Source organism: Netta rufina (genome assembly GCF_964035555.1).
Source record: "Netta rufina genome assembly, chromosome: 27".
NCBI classification, from domain to species: Eukaryota; Metazoa; Chordata; class Aves; order Anseriformes; family Anatidae; genus Netta; species Netta rufina.
In genome coordinates, this window is record NC_140151.1 from 2,099,132 (window position 1) to 2,118,619 (window position 19,488).

The following is a 19,488-nucleotide window of genomic DNA, read 5'->3' on the forward strand; positions in this document are numbered from 1 at the left end:
CTTATTTTTGGACCTCTTCTGCCAGGATCATCCGTGCTTTTGGGCTCCGTGCCAGCAGCACCTGAGCCAGCCCTGCCAGCCCAGCTCGCCTGCGGCACCCCGCCGATCGTCTTTGCTAACCCGGCCCGGTGGGACCGCGACAAATGACGTCAAGGAGAGGTGATTCAGGAGGTGGCCGTCAGGTTACAGCAGCTGCCTGGCGGCTGGGAGCAAACAACCCCCGTGACAACCCCCGTGCAGCCGGGGAACAAAGGGAAAGGTGCCGACCCTGCCCAGGGAGGCTGCAGCCGGCGCGGCGCGGCTCGGCGTGCTCCCGGAGGGCAGCCAGGAGGCACAGCTCGCCCGCAGCGTGCCTCGGCGGGTGGCCAGGCGTCCTCGCCACGAGTGCTGCTTGTGAAACCAGGCAGGCTGATGAGGAATCTGGGAATCCGAGCCCCTCGGTTGGGGTGGTGCGGGTTAGGGGTGTCACGGCGCGAGGCGCGGTACCTGGTGGAGCGGACCAGCCGGGCCAGCAGCGTGCGCTTCTCTTCGTTGGTGAACTGCATGATCCCCGGGGTCTCAAACTTCTGCCGAATCCACTGGCACTGCTCCAGGTCGTTGATGAACATGAACTCCACGCCGATGTGCTGGCAGTACGCCATCTGCCCCGTGAGGAGAGGACGGACACTGAAACACCCACGGGAGCCCCGACACGTCCTCGCCTCGCTCCAAGTCAGCACGTGCGGGATCTTATTGACCCATGCAGCTCGGTGCTCCGTCATCCCCCCCCTTTGGCCTCTCGGCACGACAACGAGCTGTCCTGCACCACCAGCACTGCCCAAAGCAGGCGGCAGCGACCAGACCCAGCACCTGCAGCCTGGGGCTGCCTTCCCCACCCTCCCTGGTTCTGCCACGGGATGCAGCGTGGAACAACCCCACGAGTGGGGCAGTCGGTGCTCCTGTACAAATCCGACCCATTTGCTTGCCCCAGGGGACCCAGCCCCAGACCCCGGGGTCCTTCTCTGCCTGTCTGTGAGAGTCTGGGGACTCCCTTGGGGAAGGGCAGGTTAGGGAGAGCACCTCACCCCGGGACTCGGAGCCTTTTTAGACCCCACTCGCTATGGCAGGGCGACAATCTGAAAAAAACGGCCTCCCAAAATTAAGGAGCCCGCTCTCCTTGCAGCTTATCTAAGATGTTTACACAGCTCTGCTTCTCCAAGGTCAACCTGTCTTGGCAGAGACTGCAGCCTGACCGGGAGCCACCCGCACTCTCAGCCCAGGCAGAGCACATCACGACGCCTGGCAGAGGAACGCTGCCTGCTGCCGGAGCTGCACGTTGCAGCCCCAGCTCAGAGCTCCCCAAAGGGCACAGGGGCTGTGGCTGGAGCCCCCAGCACCGTTTGCTGCAAAAAAAAAAACAAATCCAGCTGCACCAGCCAGGCTTCGAAGTGCAGGCAGCATTAAGCTGTCTGGGGCTTGCTCAGCCTGCAGCAGCCCAAGCGCGCTGCCCCAGTGCAGGATGAAGCCAGGGGCGACCACAGACGGCCGGGCTACCGTGGGGCTGCTGCTACGAGCAGGGTGAGCACAGAGCCCAGCCTGAAAAGCTCGAAATGTGTGTGCTCAAACAGGCGGCCAGGAGAGGAGCAGGACTGCAGAGCCTGCAGACGGGGATGCTGCAGCAGCGCTCGAGGCGGCACCAGGGGAATAGCGCTGGCACGCACAGCCACAGGCAGGATGCGGACGGCTGGGAGGGCTCCACAGCTCTGCAGAGCGGCGTGGTACGTGCTAACCAGGACCAGCAGCAGGAGGAGAAGGCAGAGGAGCCTGTCCCCAGGGTGAGACTTTCAAAAAACGACTTTCGGAAAGCAGTCGCCGTGCCCAGCCCGACGCGGGCCAGCAGCAGGTCCTGCCCTGCTCCTTACCTCCAGGCGGCGGATGATTTCCCGGAGCGGAAGAGCCGACTCGTTGCCTCCGATGAAAGTGGTTGTGGGCAAGTGGAAGACCTTGTCGAGGTCAGATTCATCCAGCCCGTAAAAGCCTGCAGGATTTTCATGGGTGGGACAAGCGAAAGCAAGAGAGAGAAGGAAAGGAGGGGGACGGGGGGGGTGTTGGACACAGCCACACGGCACCCAGGTGTGTTCGGGAGAGGCGGGGAGGGGACAAAAAGCAGCACAAAACCAAAAATAAGCATGAAGGAGGTTTATACGGATAAAAACCAAGCAGTAATTAAACAAAAGACATTGAGCACAAGGTTATTATGGAAGGTAATGCGGGGAACAAAACACAAAGCAATATATGTGCATGTAAATTGGTAATTAAAATCCAGGGTCAGAATCAGGAAGTTTGTAGCCCCAAGAACACAAAATACACCACGAATTAAAAAGAGAGCAGAGACAAAAGAAACAGGGGAAGTGACAGGAGTCATCGAGCAAAAACGGGGATTTCACCAGACGTTCAGAATTAAAAATGTTGAAGCAGAGAACGGAACGGTTAGAACAGAAGGACCCAAACGAGGAGAGAGAGAGGAAGAGAAGCAAGAGAGAGAAAACGGCGTCAGCACGAGGGCTCTGCCACGGACTCTCCTGAATAGCTCACCCGGGAGCGGTGCCGGCCGGCACAACGGGTGCTGCTCGCTTCAATTTGGGGTGGCCGGGGCTGGCCGAGCCGGCACGGCCGGGGGGGGTGCAGGGATGCAGAGCGCGGGCTGAGCGCCGCTCGCCTTTGGCACCAATGTGGCCACGGGGTGGTTTCGGCACCACCACAGCCGGCACCCAAAGGGAGGCTCACCCAGCTCCTGCTGCTCTTTTAGGGAAACTGCTCTGCTCTCTCAAGCTTCTTTTCCAGCCCAGCCCTCGGCTCCGGGAGCAGCCACCGCAGCCTCGCCAGCTCCATCCAAGCAGGGTGGGCCGGTCGCATGCTGCTTGAAAGCAGCCCCTGGCCAGGCAGCCTGGCCTTGGGAGCAGCAGCTGAGTGATGATATTTTCTCTAAAACCCAATTACACGTGCCAGCACGCTCGCTACGTGCCTGCTTACAGCACACTGGTGACTGGCAGGGCGCTGGGCTGCTCCTGGAGAGGAGGAAGAACAGGGCACAGGTTGGGTCAGGACCTCAGCACCAGGTTTTGGAGCTGCAGATAAAGCCAGCGTGCTGCTGTTACAGCAGCAGGGCACTCCGGGCTTGCAGTGGCACTCACGAGCCCTCGGACGTGCCTCTGTGCCTGCTGAAGCTCATGTTTGCCTCTGGGGAAACTGAGGCACGGGGAGGAGGACAACTGGTCCTTCTGAATGGGTGCAGCAAGGCAGGGGTGAGGGACGAGTTGCCAAATTTTCACCGGGCCAAAACAGGGCAGTTCCCGTACAGGAGGGGATCAAAAGCCTCGTGGCTGCGCCTTGTTGAGATGACCAAATAAAAACAAGGGTCGGTTTTGGTCCCCCAAATGGAATAAATGACCTTCTGAGGCAGGAGAGGGGTTTGCACGCACCTCTTCCCGCTGCTGTGCGCAGGTGACACGCACAGCACGTGGAAATCACAGGGCGTAAAGGCAGCTTGGCTTTGTACCAGACTTGAACCCATCAGGGAGATTGAGGCCTCATGAAATTAATAATGACAATAAAACGTGTACTCCAGCAAGCCAGGCATGCAAACACAGAGTATGGAAAAGGGCAGCGAGGCTCTAGCTTGGGCACCTCTACGGGTGAAGCATCGCTAACCAAGCACCCAGCTCGAGACTTTTAGCCAGACAAATCAAAAATGAGCGGGTTACAAAAGTCAGGACTGGTGCGACACGGGAGGGGACCGCGTTACCGGCTTTCCTGCTCCATGCCCAGAATAACCTATTCAAAGAGAGTCCTGCACTCCCGAGGGTTAAAGGCTCAGTATTTGCATACCTCCTACTGTTAACACTCTCAGCCGCTCCTTGAACACTGCGAGGTCTGGGGTGGGCAGGGGGGGTGCAGCAGGGAGAAGATAGAGAGACGCCGTCAAAGTTAGTAAAAAAAAAAACTGGAACCGTGAAAACTAGTCATGGAAAGCACAAGTCAAAAATACAGTATTCAAACACAGTCAAAACCACCAGGGGCAGAAGGGTTGGGATGGAGGATGACTACACGCTACATGGCAGAGAAATCCCGGTGGAAAGTCTTCAGAGAGCTGCTTGCAGGAGGCAAGAGCACGGAGGGGAACGAGGGGCACCAGACACTGGGTAGCAGTTGAGCTGCATGGTTTGAGATCTCCTCTTACACGCCCCTCACGCGGGGCAGCGAAACCTAAGACGGTGGCACAGCGCCGCAGCGAGGCGCCTTCCACCGCGCTGCGTTACGGGCGCGTTGTCACGGCTAGCGGGGAGGTGCAGCAGAGATTTGGGTGCTGAGAGCCTCCCCGTCATCCCCAGATGATTTTGCTCCACTTGTCTCTACTGGGAGAGCTTGTCTCTACAAGACCACTGCCAAGAGGACAGCAGCCGTGCTCTGCTCCGAGGAAATGGGGGCACCGCTGCCGGCACCTCCGCTCCCAGTGCACGTGCACCACGGGGGATGTGGGAACTCCCCCAGGGCCTCCCTCCTGCGCTGTAGGAGCGAGTGGGGCTGTTAATAGGGACGACAAACGGTGCAGCAAGCAGGCAGAAGGCTGACGTTGCTCAAGCAGGCTGCGAGCATGCTCAGCGCGGGGACGCGGCACCAGGCGCGTAAGCGGCACCGGGGCTCCACTCCCCGGCTGCGTTAGGTGGCCGAGTGCCTCAATCTCACCCGGGGCTATGAGAAGGGCTTTGGGAACACTTCTTTGGTCAGCGGGGAAGGGAGTTATATGGGCGGGAGGCGTTCCTTTGTGAGGCTCAAGGTGGGAGAGGTGCTGCTGTGCCCTCTCGCAGAGCGCTGCTGCCTGCCGAGGGCTGGGCAGGGAGCGCCCCACGCGTGGTGGGGGGCACGGGGCTGCTCGTGGGTCTGTGCAAAGGGACCTCCTGTGGGATGCAGGGGGGAAGAAGAGCTCGGAGGAGTTTGCTCCCAGCCCAGCTCCCTGCAGGGGCTCTTCCCGAGCTGGGGGACGAGCTCTGTGCCAGAGGAGCCCCTGCACCACGGCGGACCCCGATGAGGAACCTGCCCTTGCTCTGGCTCCTGTCAAACACACGGAGCAGCTCCGTGGGCAGCACAGGATTTTGGGGCACGGCTGAACCAACCCTAACGCTCCCTGCACGGAGAGGCAGACAGACAGACGCTCAGACACACACCGCCTTCCACACACAACTGGATTTTAGCGCACTAAGGTATTCCCTGGGACGGGTCGTCTCGAGTTCCTGCAGTAACCCCGTCGGTTCTGTCCTACACCACTTACCATGCCGGATCAGCTGCGGTAGAAGATCAAGATGAGATATTTAAAAAAAAAATCAAATAAAACATAAGAAAAGGAAGAGGAATCTGGCACTCCAGCCCTACCACTCCGTTAATCCCGGGTGCCTGGCTGCAGAAGCGCCAGCCTCACCGCGTGCCCCCGGGCAGGCTTTCTCACCCTGGCATTTTCTCCAAAGGTCACACTGCTTAATCCAAAGAGAGCTTCCAAAACAGACAAAAGCAAGTTGCTAAACAAAAGGCAATTGAGAAGAAAGATCAATTTCAGAGATTAGCCATGCAACTCCTTTGATTTACAGCACTGCCCGGCCACAGTTTAAGCTGTTAGCAGCACAGCTCCCACCACAAAAGCTGACCTTTAAGGATTTCTCTGCACAGAAATAGGAAACAAGATTGTTTCGAGGGCAAGGTTAAAAAACATTCCTGTTATTAGCTGCTCTGTAAATTAACTGCAGCCCCAGTGTTAGGAAATACTCTTTCAAAGCAAAAAGCCAGCGGGATTTGCTTAGAAATTGGCTTTCTCTGCAAACAAGCAGGCTATGCCAGATCCTAGGCACCATCCAGAAAATCTGTACTCGTCCTGACTGCTGAAAGCCTGCGAGGGCAGCAGGGAGACACCGTCCCCACCCTGCCACACATCCCTGCACCTCCTGCTCGCTGCCTGGCGGGGCTGATGCCACCCAGGGTGCTGCGGGCCCTCTACAACCTGCGGGCTCCAGAAAGCCCCCGCTGGAGGCTCAGCTCCAGCCAGCTGCTCCGTGCCCCTTCAGAGCGCTTTTGGGGCTGTGAGTGGAAAATCCCACAGCGTTGGAGGGATCCATGAGGCAGCCCAGGGATGCCCAACGTGGCAGGGGGATCCCCAAACACGCTGCCCTGAGGTTTGCTGGTTGCAGACCTGCCCACCAGCTTTGCCCCTTAGAGGGGCTTTGCACCACGGCTCTGCAGGAGGCTGAGAACTGGCACGGCCAGCGAGAGCCCACGGGGCACTGCCAGCACCACGGTGCCCATCTCCTGCCCCTGGAGGGCTGATGGCAGGGGGCAGCCGCTCGCTCAGGGGCTGTGGTTTGAGGACAGCACAGCTCCGAGCTGCTCCCGCACGGGAAAAGAGCAGTGCTGGGCCGCCGGGGCGCTCAGCGGCACGGGAGGCTGTTGCCAATTAAGGGAAAAGTCCCGTGTCCAGCTCCGTGGAATTTGCTGCTGGGCTGGGCTTGGCCACGCTTTGCAGGGCGGCGTTTGTGCAGCTCTCCCTCCTGGCCCCCTCTCCCTCCTAGCCCCTGGTCCCTGGGGACTGCACAGCCCCTGCCTGCCCCAGCTCCGCACCAGCGCCCGCTCCCTCTGCCGCGCTCAGCATCGCCTGAAAGCTGTTTGCTATTTTCTTCTGAGATCAGTCGGATGAAGATTTCCTCACCACTACCAGCAGAAAGCCTATTGAGTACTAAACAATCGTTACACGCAGACAAAAAGCCTCCTCTGGTTACACACAGCCACCTGAACCCGGGGTCCTGCCTGCTGCGGGGATCCAGCCCCAGCATGAACCAGCAGCTGGTACCAGTGGCACGGCTTGCTCCCTGGACTCATTATTTCCGATGAATTTGTGCGTTCCTGGCAATTAAATCAACACCAGGAACTGCAGTGACAGATCTCAGAAAGAAAGGCATGAAGAAATTAAGATTAACGCCTGGCTTAGACGCAGAGATCTCGGGCTGAGATTCTCTCCTGGCTAATGCCTCCGGAGCAGCGATGCCGAACACCTCCAGCTGGGGCACGCTGCATGGCTCACGGCCACGCACCCCGGGGGAGTGGGAAAAAGGAGATTGCTATCACTTTACCCAGGTTTTATCACCACTGTGCTGCTGCTGCTGGCATAAAGAGGGCTGCAGGGCAGGAGCAGCCCCGGCTGGATCAGACCTGACGGCCGCTCTCGGCCTCTCCCATCACAGCCTGGACCCAGCGAGGGGATCTGAGCTGCAGTGGGCAGGAGCTGAGCCTGAGCTCCTGCCGAGGGGGAAAAGGAAGCAGGCAGAGCTTGCCTGAAAGCCGAAAGGCATTCAGCATCACTCAGCAGGTGTGACACTCGGTGACAAAAGCTACAGCCCGGAGACAAAACGGATCCGTGCAGACGCCTGCGGGTGTGCGCGCCTCCGCGGCAGGACTCGGGGAGAAGCCTCGGGCAGGTTTTTTGTTCCTCTGAGTTTCTGCTTTGGCCAGACAGCTGGAGGGCCTGCTCATCCTAAAAGCCTCCCTCGCGGCACTGCTGCTGCTGGCAGACACGGGGACTTGTTCCCAATCCTGCGGCCAGGTTCGCAGCACACATCCCCCCACCTCTTCCCATCACAGCCCCGGGCACGGGGCTCGCTCCTGCCCTAGCCACCGGCTCCTGGTGCTCAGCCCCGTTTTGGCAGCACATCAGATCTCGGGGTGAAGCAGCTTCCCTTTATCCCACCAGCTGGGATGACAAAATCCTAACCCTTCTCTACCACTCCCAGCTCCTAGGAAGAAAATTAACTCTATCCCAGCCCCAAGCAGGACGCAGAGGTAATCCTGGACAAAATTCAGCAGGCTGCTGCACGCTTCTGACCGGGCCACAGGTGACAACCACACGTGCCCAGCCTCTGCCACAGCAGCTCCTGGAACCAAAACGCTGCTCGGCTGGGTCACCTGGCTGTCACAGCACCTTCCTGCACCCCAGCAGGACAAAAGTTGGTTTTGGGGAAGGTTCCTCCTCCCCATCCACCCCCAGCCGGGTGCCAGGAGATCTGGACATGTGCGTGTTCCCATCGGCTGCTGCGCTGTGCGGGTTAGTGATCGTTACCGCGGCTCTAGGCTAAGTTAGAAGCATGCCTCTAGGAGTGCTCGCAGCACCGGGGTCAAACCCCCGGAAAGCACCAGCGAGGTGAGAGAGCTCAGCTGCCCCGACCCTGCTCCAGCTGGAAGAACGGCAGCGTGCTGCGGAGATCACGACTGAAGCACGCTCAGAGGGCTGAGGTTAAGCGCTTTCAGATTTAGGGTCCACGTCCTCGGCACCACACACACCCTCCCGCGCAGCACACGTGCGTCTTTCACTCCAGGCACCGGAATTTCCACCCCCTACTGGTGCGGGAACGCGTCCCAAAGCTTCCTTGTCATGATCACCGGCAGGTTCTCATAGCTCAGTCTTGGGAAAAGGGGCAAGGCACCGATTTCAAGGTGCTGCATGGGGTTGGGAGCATGGGGAAGGCAGGGCATCACGGCAGGGGCACGCCGGGACGCTTCTCTTGGCAGCGTCAGCCCGGTGTGGATGAGGCAGGCCCCTTCTCCCCAGTGCTCAGCGCCTGCTGGTGGGGCCCTCCGAGAGCAGCAAGAGGTGCCGAGGCACCAGATCTCGTGCTCTCCCTGACACAAAACCTCTTGGCTGCTTGCCATTTCCAGAAGAAGTGCTGGCTTCCCCCACGGGATGAGTTAATCCCGTTGCAAGGCGAGGTAACTCGCTCTGCTGGGAGGAGAAACGGGACCCGAGCGGAGAGCTCGGCTCGGCGCACGCTGGCTGGGACAGCCGGAGGGGGGCAGAGCTGCTCCGCCGCCGCACGCTCCAGGAGTGATTAAATTTAGAGTGATCATCACGAAGGAAACCCAAGAGCTTCCCTCTGCACGGGTGAAGCGCTCTACCTACGAAGCTGTGAAAGAGAGAGGAGCTCAAGCAATGCAGCACTGACTGCTGTCAAAGCCCTCACCCAGTTTGTCTGTGGATGAGATAATATCGGCCGGAACGGACGAGTCCAGGTCCGCATCCAAGATGCCCAGTGGGTCGAGTTGTGCTACATGATGCCCTCGAATCTATGAAATGGGCCAGGAGTGGACAGGAGAACAGATACCAAGAGGGACAGGAGAGAGGGAGAAAAACAAAAGAGGGGAGGGGTAAAAAAGTTAAATTACATTAGAATTAATTTGCAGAGCAATTCTCACCGACGTTTGGAGAAACAGTTACTGGTGCATCATCAAAATTTACACAACTAATGCCGAGAGGATCAAGCTTTGCAATGTGATGGCCCCTGACCTGGAAGCAACAACACAGATTAGTCATTAAAACAAGTTAGTTCGAGAGGCATTCCTTAACAGAGAAAATTCAAGCAAGTCATGCAGTTTCCCCCTTTACATATTCCGCAGAGCTGCCGGACAGGAGGGACCTGGCTGCTCTCACAGCACGCCTGGCACAGCTCTGCCATGGCACAGCTAACAGCCCTGTCTGTGGCTCCAAACGAAGCCTGGAGAAGCTGCTCAACACAGCTCTGTGCGTGGGGAAGAACCCCAGAGCGCTCTGCACCAGGTACAGGTGCCACCCACCTGATCCCTCTCCGATTTCTGGGGGCCCCTCCGGAGCAGAGACCTTCCCAAGCACGAGCCCCAGGGCTGCCTGACTTCCCAGAGCTCATCTGACTTCCACCCCAAGCACCTCCTGGTGACAACTCCACACTGCTCCTTCCCTTTTAAGCCTCAGAGCAATTTAAGAGCCAGTTTTCCTGATTCTGACTGATCTATGCCCAACTGGCTCTCACGCCAGCGTGGCACAGAGGAGACCAGCCCTGCCACCACCAGCGGTAACTCCAACGAGGCAGAGGAACGTTATTTAGGAACATCTGCCTGCACTATTAGGGGTCTGCATCTCACAGCATCCTTTTTGGGAGAGAAGTCTGCAGTAAGGCCAAGGCGCAGGACGTGGAGCACTCAGACTGCTGCTGTAGGAAGAGCAGGGGCAGCAACATCGAAGGGCTCTGGCACTACAGGAACATCAGCGGCTCCAGGAGGCATCTCGTTGGGTTTGTGTCTGCACCAGGAGCCACAGAGAGTAACGAGAGGCAATTCGTTAACTCAAGAGTTCCTTCAGGGCAGGACGGTCAGCCCGTGCACACCGCCGTCACGGAGGGGGCTGCAGTGGGTCCGGGACACGACGCTGCGGACGGGGCTTTGGGTGCAGGAGAGCTGTGGCCAGGAAGGTGCTGACGGAGACCGCAGCAGGGTGCTGACCACGGACGGGCTCCACCGCTTGCTTTCCCTCCAGCGAGATGCACAGGGCCCAGCATTTGTCCCACGCTGGTGCTGAGCAGCCGTGGCTGTGCTCCTCCAACCACAAGTCCCATCCTCGTCGGCCTCCTCGGCGCTCCCAGTGCTGCCCAGTCTGCGTTTTCAATACTTACTGCCTTTATTTTCAATACTCACTGCTGCCCTCCCAGCAGGGCACTACCTCCTACCCGGCAGACGCCTGAAGCTGCAGATATTGCTTTTTATTCTGACTCAGGCCTGACCTCTTTTGCCACAGCCTGAGGAAACTTTCCCCTTAGCTGCTCACGACAGCAGACAGCTCCCCGTGCAAACTCAGCTCACCCCGACGGGCAGAGCGCTCAACCTCAAGCCACAGTCCTGCCTCTTGACAGCTCCAGGTCTTGAAACATCCAGGCTCAGCTCCGCTTCTGGCGTGGGTTCCCCAAAAACTGCGTGATGCTCCTCGCCGTCAGGACAGTTTCCAGCTACTGGAATCGCTCGTGCGCAAAGCTATTGGGATTAGCTCGCATACACCAGCCATACGGCTCTAATGCTATTTACCAGAGTCACTCGTATTCTGACTGTCCAAACAGGCTTTTGGGGAAGGCTTTTTGTAGTTTTACCAGCCAGGAAGCCTGAAATGAGCCACTAACTGTAAGGCAAGTGGCTGACTGAGCACAGTCCCTGCAGGCTCTCTGCGCCCCAAGCTTGCTCGGGGCCCGCTTTGTCCGGGATGCATTTATTTGCTCATCTGACTTGCAGCAGAGCATGAGGACTATCCCGAGGCTTAGGGGCAGGACACGAGCTCACTAGGCTGCTCCCACGTCCATGGGGCAGATGTTTGGGGCTGGGTGCCCTGGCTGGGAGCAGGGCCGGTGAGCAGGGGCGAGGCAAGGAGCATTCGGTGACCAGTCCAGTACACAGCGAACCCCCAAATTCTTGTGGGAAGGAGGAGGAGGCCTTTTCCCAGCAGGAGCCACGTTTTTTTTTCATTCCCCACATGCAAGGTTGCCGGGCTGCAGGGCGCTGCCACACGGAGCTTCGTCGGCAGCCGTGGGAGCAGCCAGCAGCAGAGGTCCCGCCGGGTGGGTGGCACGGCCGCCCTCGTTACAGGGACACAAAGGCAGATTGTTTTCCCCAGCTCGGAACAAGACCACACCGGTTATTTCAAAGGAAATGATGAATTGGACACGTAAGCACTGCTACAATTAAGGAACAAGCCAGCGCTGGTGCTACCACGAACCACGGCAGAGCAGGGGCACGGCTCACCTCTAACTGCACACACACACTCCAGCTCGATCCAGTTTCAGAAATTAACTGCCTGGTGTTTCAGGAGGTGACACAGCACCGGCAGGGCCTCCTGCTCTCGCCTATCTCCACACACCACGCTGAATTTCCCCTCCAGACAAACCACGGCAGCTCACAGCCACCACGGCTGCAGCCGTGCAGCGGCACCGGTGCAGGAGCGGAGGCACATTCCTCAACAAGGGTTAGAAAAAAACAGGCCGAGAGCAACCAGCTCCCAGCAGCACCATTTCAGAGACTGAGGAGCAGAGGGAATGCAGAAGAAATTGAGGATTTGGGGTTCAAACTGCTGGTCGGAAGTCGCTGCCTCCAGCCACACTGTGCACTGCTTGATTTATCGCAGCATCCGCCTGCTTGCTGAGCCAGCAGGCGACGCACGGCACTTAGAAACCACTCGCCCGGGGTTCAAAGCCAGCAGGGCAGTCGCCTCCCACAATCCCGGCCAGAAGGCACGGTGCAGGTCCTCACAAACAAGCCCTGGCTGCACCGTGCCCAAGAAAGGCAGAGCAATGCCCCAGGACTCGGGTGTGGAGGCGAGCCGGGCTGGGGCACCTTCTTTGGGCCAGCAGGGCGCAGGCTGGGCAGACCTTTGGAATTAACCTGTGGCCCAGTCCCTTGGGTTTTTCCGATACCTGAGCAGGATCCTGACCTGCAGCGAGTGCTTCTTTCCTGCAGCAGGTGACACGGGCATGGCAGAGCTAAGGTCACCTCCACCGTGGCTGGGTTTGGGAACTTCCCACCGCAGTCCCCAGCGAAGCCCACCCTGGGCAAACCAGGCTGCAACCGAAGGTGAAAGAACGACAGGCACAGAGACACAGCTCTGCGCCCTCCTGACTAAAACGTTGCCCATGTCATTGGTGCACATGCTGCTCCTTCAGCCAGCGGATGTTTCCCTTCTGCTCAGAACTTGCTTCTCCCGAGACGTTGATTTTGGCAGCGTTGGTCTGAGCTTCAGGCCGGTGGCGCCGCAGCCTTCTCCCACTTTGCAGATCGCAAGGAAACGTTTCCTGAGCTTCTATTTTGGGACCTGAGAAGTTCTGTCACTTGAGCCACGGGAAGCAGGACGGCCGTCCCACGCTACTTCTGAGCGAGGCAGGAGGTGGAAGCAAAGCGCAGCACCGCGCTCACGCCCCAGCCCCGGCGTGGGAACGGGGCCCCCTCCTGCAGCTCCTGGCTGGCAGCACTGCTACAGAACTGCTCTGATCGGGGGGACAATGGCTTTAATCTTCCTATTGTCTAAGAGCCATCAGCTGAGCATCTGCCCCAGCAGGTCAGCAGATGTTAAAAGCCCGGGGTGCATGCACAGAACCCGTGCGCCGTGCATCCAGCACGAAGCCACCAGGGGCAAGGGGTGCCCGAGCTGCTGGGGGGGCTGCAAAGGGCAAATTGCACAAAGCGACCTCCTTACCTGGTATGCCCTGATGAGAGATTGCACTGCGAGGTGGTCTTCCACCAGTTTGTCTACGTTGGGCTGTGCTTGAACCAGGAACTGTGCTTGTGACAGTGCAGAAAGGCTGGTGCTCAGTGGGGGGGGGCTTTGGTAAGCGGTGCCTGGAGCAGCTCCGGCGTTGGCGTTGCGGAAGAAGATGTCCCATGACTAGGAAAAAAAGAGAGGCAGCGGGTTCAGCACACACAACGCAGCCATCCTACAGGACAGGACACTCACAGGAGCCTCAGCTCAGTGTCACAGCGGCCTTCAGAGACCGGCTGCAGGCTTGGGACAGGGGGGGCCAAGCTCACCCCAGCTGCACCCAACCACCACGGAGCCTGCAGGCACCTCTGCAGCCTCGCTGGGGAGAAAACACTGAGTGTTAACGAGGTGCAGGACCAGAGGGGAAAGTCTGCCGTGCTGCACGTCGTTTGTACAGAACCCACGCAAATTGGTGCTGCCTTGCTTTGGTTTTTAGAGACAAGTGACAAAAAGCACAGGTGCGATTGCGTTTGGACAAGAAAGGATTAAAGCTGGGGCTGGGCTCACCAACGGCGTTGCCCTGAGGAGCTCACGAACCTTTGGGAACCCCGGCTCGGCACCGACCTCCAACGAGGCAGCCGTGGAGCTGGCAGCCTCCGACACAGAGCAGCTCAGCCCCAGCTTTTACCGCCCCCTCTCCACCTCTCCCCGTCCTTCCAGCAACCAAACGCGACGTCCCCACGCAGCCGATGGAGCTGGGGCCGAGCTCTCCAGGCCCCAAAGCACAGGTCAGCCCCGTGCTGGAGGCATCAGGCTCTGCACGGAGGACACGATGCCAGCAGAGGAAGCGCTAGGGAATTAACTACCGCTGCCTATTTTTGGACAAAACACAACTGCACGGTCAGGGTCGTGGATTTAGCTGGAAGCCTGGTTTCTGTTGCAGCAGAAACCACCGTGGAGAATAATGCTGGCCCCAGGACGGCCTCCTCAGTGGTGACACATTGGGTTTGCTCACCAAGAGCTCCAAAATGAAGCCCTGGTGAGGTGGGACGGGCAGGGAGCTGCACACCACGGCTGCGACCGAAGCACCAACGAGGGTGGGTAAGCCAGGTCAAAAACAGCCTTCAGCGCAGCTTCGGTGCCGGTTTGGGGCAGAAAAGGAGCTTTTTCACCCTGCTACCAGGGTGACCGGGCACCCGAGCCGCAGCATAACCTTTGCAGGGAGCACCAGCTCCCGGCTCCGGCCGTCACATGCCCGGGAGCTATTTCCAGCCGCTGCGACTCGCGTGGACGCCCCAGCACGTGGCCGCACAAGGTGAGTAAATTTAGAAGCAGGTCACGCTGACGGAACATAAATAAAAACTGGAAAAAAAAAAAAATTTGGCGCCGGGGGCTGGTATGCATCTAACTGATTTCCCCCAAAGGAAAAGGGAAAAAAAAAAAAAAAAAACAACGTAAAGAAAAGCAAACACAGCAAACACCTGACTGCGCTCCTCTGATTGTTTGCTGCTGAAGGAAATTACAATGAGAAAAGAGAGAGGCTGCCTCCTGCTCCATCCTTCCTCCCGGCCCCTCCAGCCGTAAACACAGGCCACGGAAGGAGCGACCAAAGCTCCCCGAGGCTCACCAAAGAGGAGCCAACCTCCACGGCCCTGCCCCGGGCTCAAAGGGAAGGCGGCGGGTGGCCCCGCGGCGCTCAGCCTCCTGCGGGGAGGCCGTGTCCTCCCGTGGCCCCGTCCGGAGCTGCTGCCTCCGGTTTGGGCTGCATAGGGCCGAGGCGCTGCGGGGCGGGCAGGAATCGGCCTCGCTGCTGTTTTCCAGGCCGTTAAACAGCCTCCAGGCAAAGCTGGGAGAGGGAAAGGGAGCATCTGCTAGCAGCGAGGGGGGGAAGAGAGGCTGGGAAAGGTTTCTGCATGCAGTCGAGCCAGGGTGGGCGCAGGCAGAAGGGGTCTGGAGCTCGCTTCTCGAAGCACGGTGGTTTTCCAGGCCACGTGGCCCTGCCATCGAGGTGTGTAAGGAGCCATGCATTGAAGCACAGAGACCCTCGCTTCATCCCAGAGTTAAAGCCACCCCGGGGACAGCCCCCTGCATGGCTGCTGGCCCTGTGCGCATCCCAAAATCAGCATCGGTAACACCGCAGCAGGGGCACGGCCGCCAGGAGCTCAGTGGGCAATGGGAAGAAGAAGGGACAGCAGGCAGCGGTGCCCACCCGCCCCGCGGAAACCGAGCATCCCACTCGCCTTCCTCACGGCCGCTTTCCCCCAAAAAGCACCACCATTCCCTGCGTGACCCCATGGGTTCTGCCCCTCAGAGCCCTGACCCCTCGGGGCCGCTCCCTGCTCCGTGCAGGGCGCCCAGGTCCGGCTGCGAGCTCCCCGTGCAGGGTGCGGCGCCGGCTGAGTCAGCTCGGGTACTTTCACCGAGCGTTTTATTGCCCCACGTAATTACCGAGGATTTCAGGCTACTTTACTGCGGGCTGTGCCCCCGGCGAAGGTTGCGGCCTCGATACGCGCCATAAACCCATCAGCTTGCAGGTTTCTAACCTGGTTTCGAGCTCGGTGTTTTTCAAGGAAGATGCAAACACGCACGTGTCCCCCCCCCCCGGCACGGCTCACCTCGGGGCTGCTGGCTGGGATGGCTCTGGAGGAGCTCAAACCCCGCACGGGAGCAGCCCAACGGCAGCGCTATCGGGGCTCGTATCGCAGCAAGGACTTTGGCTGAACTGCTGGCCCAAGGTGCCCGCGGTGATGAAGCCGAGAGGTGCCTGCCCCTGAGCTCCTGCTCGCCCTCCTGGTGCCGCAGCTGCTCTCCGCACTCCTCCTCTCCCTCCATCCTCGAGGCTCATGCACCCAAAAAGCTCGGACCTGCTGCTGGACCTTCCCACGGCTGTGGCTTTGGCCAACCCATCACCAAGAAATCCCAGTGCTGGGCACACGAAGCCGGCCCCAAACACAGCTCGCCAAGCAAAGCCCAGCTCTTCCCAACTCCACCGGGTCTGGCTCGCTGGATTTCAGCGGAGGCACGGCACGCACGTCTCAGGACACCCCGTCCCCATCCCCAGCCACGTCCTTGCTGCTTCTGTTGTGGACCTCGGGTGACAGACCTGCACCTCCTGGTCTACGAGGCAGCACTGGCTGCTCTGGCAATAGCCCTGCATGGCTGGAGAAGCCACGAGCTCCTTCAGAGCAACAGGAAGGGAAGAGGAGGAGCTGGAATCACTCCCTGGAGCCACGGACACCCCAAAAGCTCTACCAGATGGCTCCGGGTTGCATCGGAGGCATCGCCACCAAGGCGGATCTGCTGCTGACCTCCCCATCCTGACTGATGCCATGAACAAAAACTTGCTTCAGCCGCTCGAGGAAGCCTCAAGAAAACAGAAGTTGGTCTTGGGGGTACGGCGCGGCGCCGCGTTCACTGCTCCCAGAGCAGGAGTTGTGTGACCACGCAACGCCCAACGCTGACCGAAGCGCCGTGGTGTTTAAGAGCCTCCTGAGGATGCTGAAAACCGGCAGCAGGACAAAGAGCCTGGGTTTCAGAAGTGCCCACGGCAACATGCTCAGAGCCCAGCTGCGAGGGATCCCGTGGGGAGCACCCACGGAGGGCAAAGGAGCTTGTGAATGCTCCAGAGCAGCCTCCTGCAAGCACAACAACAGCCCAAGGGAAAGGAGGAAGGCAAGGACGAGAGAGGAGGACACAGGGGAGGAGTTGGGTCTCTGCACCACGGAGAAGAGAAGGGCTTGGGGTCCCCGTCTCAGCACCCGGGATGCAAAGGGCAGCTGCAAGGACAAGGACAGCCACGGAGAAGACAAGGAGCAGCAGGTACAAGCTGCGCTGAGCGAGGTTTCGTCTCGCTAGAGGCAATTTTTCACAGGGGAACCGACGGCTGGCACAACCTCCCCAGGGACACGGCACCATCCCCACCAAGATGCGATGGGGCAGGGTGCCAGACAGCCGTGTCCCTGCCCAATGTGTGGGGGCTTGCGATCCCCTGGGGCGCTCACCGCTGAAGATTTACGATGAAACACCAACGTCTCAACCTCCCAAGTGAGACTCCCAGCAAATGCAGGCAGCCCAGACTTATTTGGGAGCACAAGCACGGAGGACACAGCCCAAGGGCCGGGTTAGTTGACCTAATGCAGCCCAATGTATAAATTGAGACAGAATGAAATAAGAAATCCCTACTAAAGGCTGCTTGATGGGGAAAGCCATACCCCGTAAGGTCACCAGCTCAGCCTGAACACGGGGCTGCTCTCCAGGACGGCTGCAGCTTAACGCAGACACGCCGGGGGTCACCATCACCGTGGGTCCCCAGGCTCCTGCCCCAAGCCCACGGCTTGCTGGGGGTCACGGGGAGCCAAGCACCAGGCTGAAAACACCAGGAAGGCTCCCACCAGCCGCTAGAAGCGATTTCGTTTCCTCTGTCCTCTCCTCCTCCTTTCCCAGCTCAGCTTCGTTTGCTCCTTGCGCTCCAGCAAAGCTCTCTAACAGGAAGCTGGAGTTCAGCTGAAGGACAGAAAGAGGGGGGAAAAAAAAAAAATGAACCACATCTTTTTACATAAGCCTTCCTTACACTAAAGCCACATTTGAATGCGTTTTGCAATCTCGGCTACCGGACGCTGCTGGAGGAAGTGAACTCATCTCGCCCAGGCGCCCGGAGGCACGCCGGCACCGTCACGGCAGGTTTCTGGTGACCCAAGCGCAGAAATCCCGGCTCTTCCCCGGCCTCCAGCAGCCCCACCGAGAGCAGCAGGCATGGGGAAACTCGCGGCCGGTTTCTGCTGTCAGCAGATAAGCTGCAGGCGCTGTCGCAGCAGCCCGGCGTTTTTTGGAAACCCCACCCTCGGGTGGCTCCTCTCCAGGAGGCCCCGGCGGGTTCGAAACCCCTCCGGTTGGCGTGCCCAGGGTCAGAAGCACAGAGCCGTGGGGTGGTGGGGGCTGGGGGCACCTCCGGGCCCCTCTGGTGCCACCCGGCTCCAGCAGGGCCACCCAGAGCCCTGCACCACGTCCAGCAGGGTGAAAAGACCCCGAGGAGGAGGCTCTGGCACCTCTCTGGGGACCTGTGCCAGGGCTCTGGCACCCACCCGGCACGGTTGGGCTTGGTGCTGCTCAGGGGGAGCCTCAGGGCTCCAGTTTGAGCCCAGCACTGCTGGGCCTGGCACTGGGCACTGCTGGAAGGAGCCCGGCTCCATCCCCTCCACACCTTCCCACAGCTACAGACAGATCTGGATGGGATCCCCCAGAGCCTCGTCCTCTCCAGCCCCAGCTCTCGCAGCCTCTCCCGGCAGCAGAGGAGCTCCAGACCCTGCAGCACCCTGGGGGCCCTGTGCTGGGCCCTTTCCAGTACGCCCAGGGCTCCTTGCACTGGGGGCCCCACACCGGAGGCAGCGCTCAGAGCAGGGTTTTTTGGCCCTAAAGAGCGGGGCACAATGCCCTGGGCCTGGCCTTACGGTTCTAGCATCAGTGAGGTTTTGGGGGAACTCCAGCACCGAGGCACGACTTAAAACACACAAAAAAAAACAACTTTTGCTTGCCTCTAAGATTGTATGGCACATTGCTGCTGGCATCCCGAGCCAGACCAGCAACAACATCCCCCCAGCCTGCCAGGGCGAGGGCTCCGTGGCAGCGCTCCAAAGGGGTGGCAGAACCAGGGGGGCTTTGCCCGGCCCCAAACGAGCCTCGGCAGCAGCAGCAGCCACAGCCAGCTTTGCCCATGAGCGCCGAGCCTCCGGTGTCAGCTTCACCCCTTTGGGGAACCACATCTGGATTTGCTGCTGCAGCAGGCGCCAGCCGGGCTGTGCTCAGGGAGCAGCACATCCTCCTCACCCTCTGTATTCCTAACTGCCTGCTGCCCCCGTGCAGACAGACGGACAAAACCACTGCAGTTTATATCCCAAATCCCACCTCTGGAGCACCAGGCTGCAGCACGTCAGGGACAGGAGCGCTCCCTTAGCGGCTTTCAAGTCCCTGTCTGACAAGTGGCACCACCCAAAGCAACGCTTTTTGTGCTTTCCGAGCCCGTATCGCTTGGCTCAGCCACCCACGTACCTAGAAGGAAGCAAAAAGTGAACTTTGGCCGTGAAAACCTGGCTTGGAGCCTACCTTGAGGCCTGCACAGCAGCAATTAGCCTCCCGGCCGTGTGCTCTGGGTGCACGGGATCAGTGCCCCTGACACGACACGTAAAGCACCTCGAAGCACGTTGTGCTCTCCCTCGGAACACGCAAGAAACCCTCTTAAAAATTGGGTGGCTCATGTCAAAACTTAGTCACTGCGGTAACATTTCCCTTGTGAAACAGAGAGGGGGAACAACGCCGCCGGGTTTCGGAGAGCCCCACGGCAGGCAGCGGGTGCTGTGCTCCAGCAGGACGGGCAGCAAGCCCTGCAGCCACACGCACGGACACGTGGCCCCGAAATACAGCCCTAAACATGCGACAGG

At 59.5% G+C, this 19,488-nt stretch overlaps 1 protein-coding gene across 2 annotated transcripts in view; it reads right to left on the reverse strand.

Moving 5' to 3' along the window:
• The window catches only part of OGDH (oxoglutarate dehydrogenase), a 33,374-nt gene that overhangs the window by 9,834 nt on the left and 4,052 nt on the right, over positions 1-19,488 (reverse strand). The window contains exons 3-7 of one of the 2 annotated variants that reach the window (XM_084302370.1): positions 13,052-13,240; positions 9,033-9,135; positions 3,868-3,912; positions 1,902-2,017; positions 487-641 (exon numbers count right to left, since the gene is read on the reverse strand). In XM_084302370.1, the coding sequence (XP_084158496.1) occupies positions 487-641; positions 1,902-2,017; positions 3,868-3,912; positions 9,033-9,135; positions 13,052-13,240 (608 nt within the window). The remainder of the gene's footprint in view (positions 1-486; positions 642-1,901; positions 2,018-3,867; positions 3,913-9,032; positions 9,136-13,051; positions 13,241-19,488) is intronic. The other variant, XM_084302369.1, reaches the window with a different exon arrangement.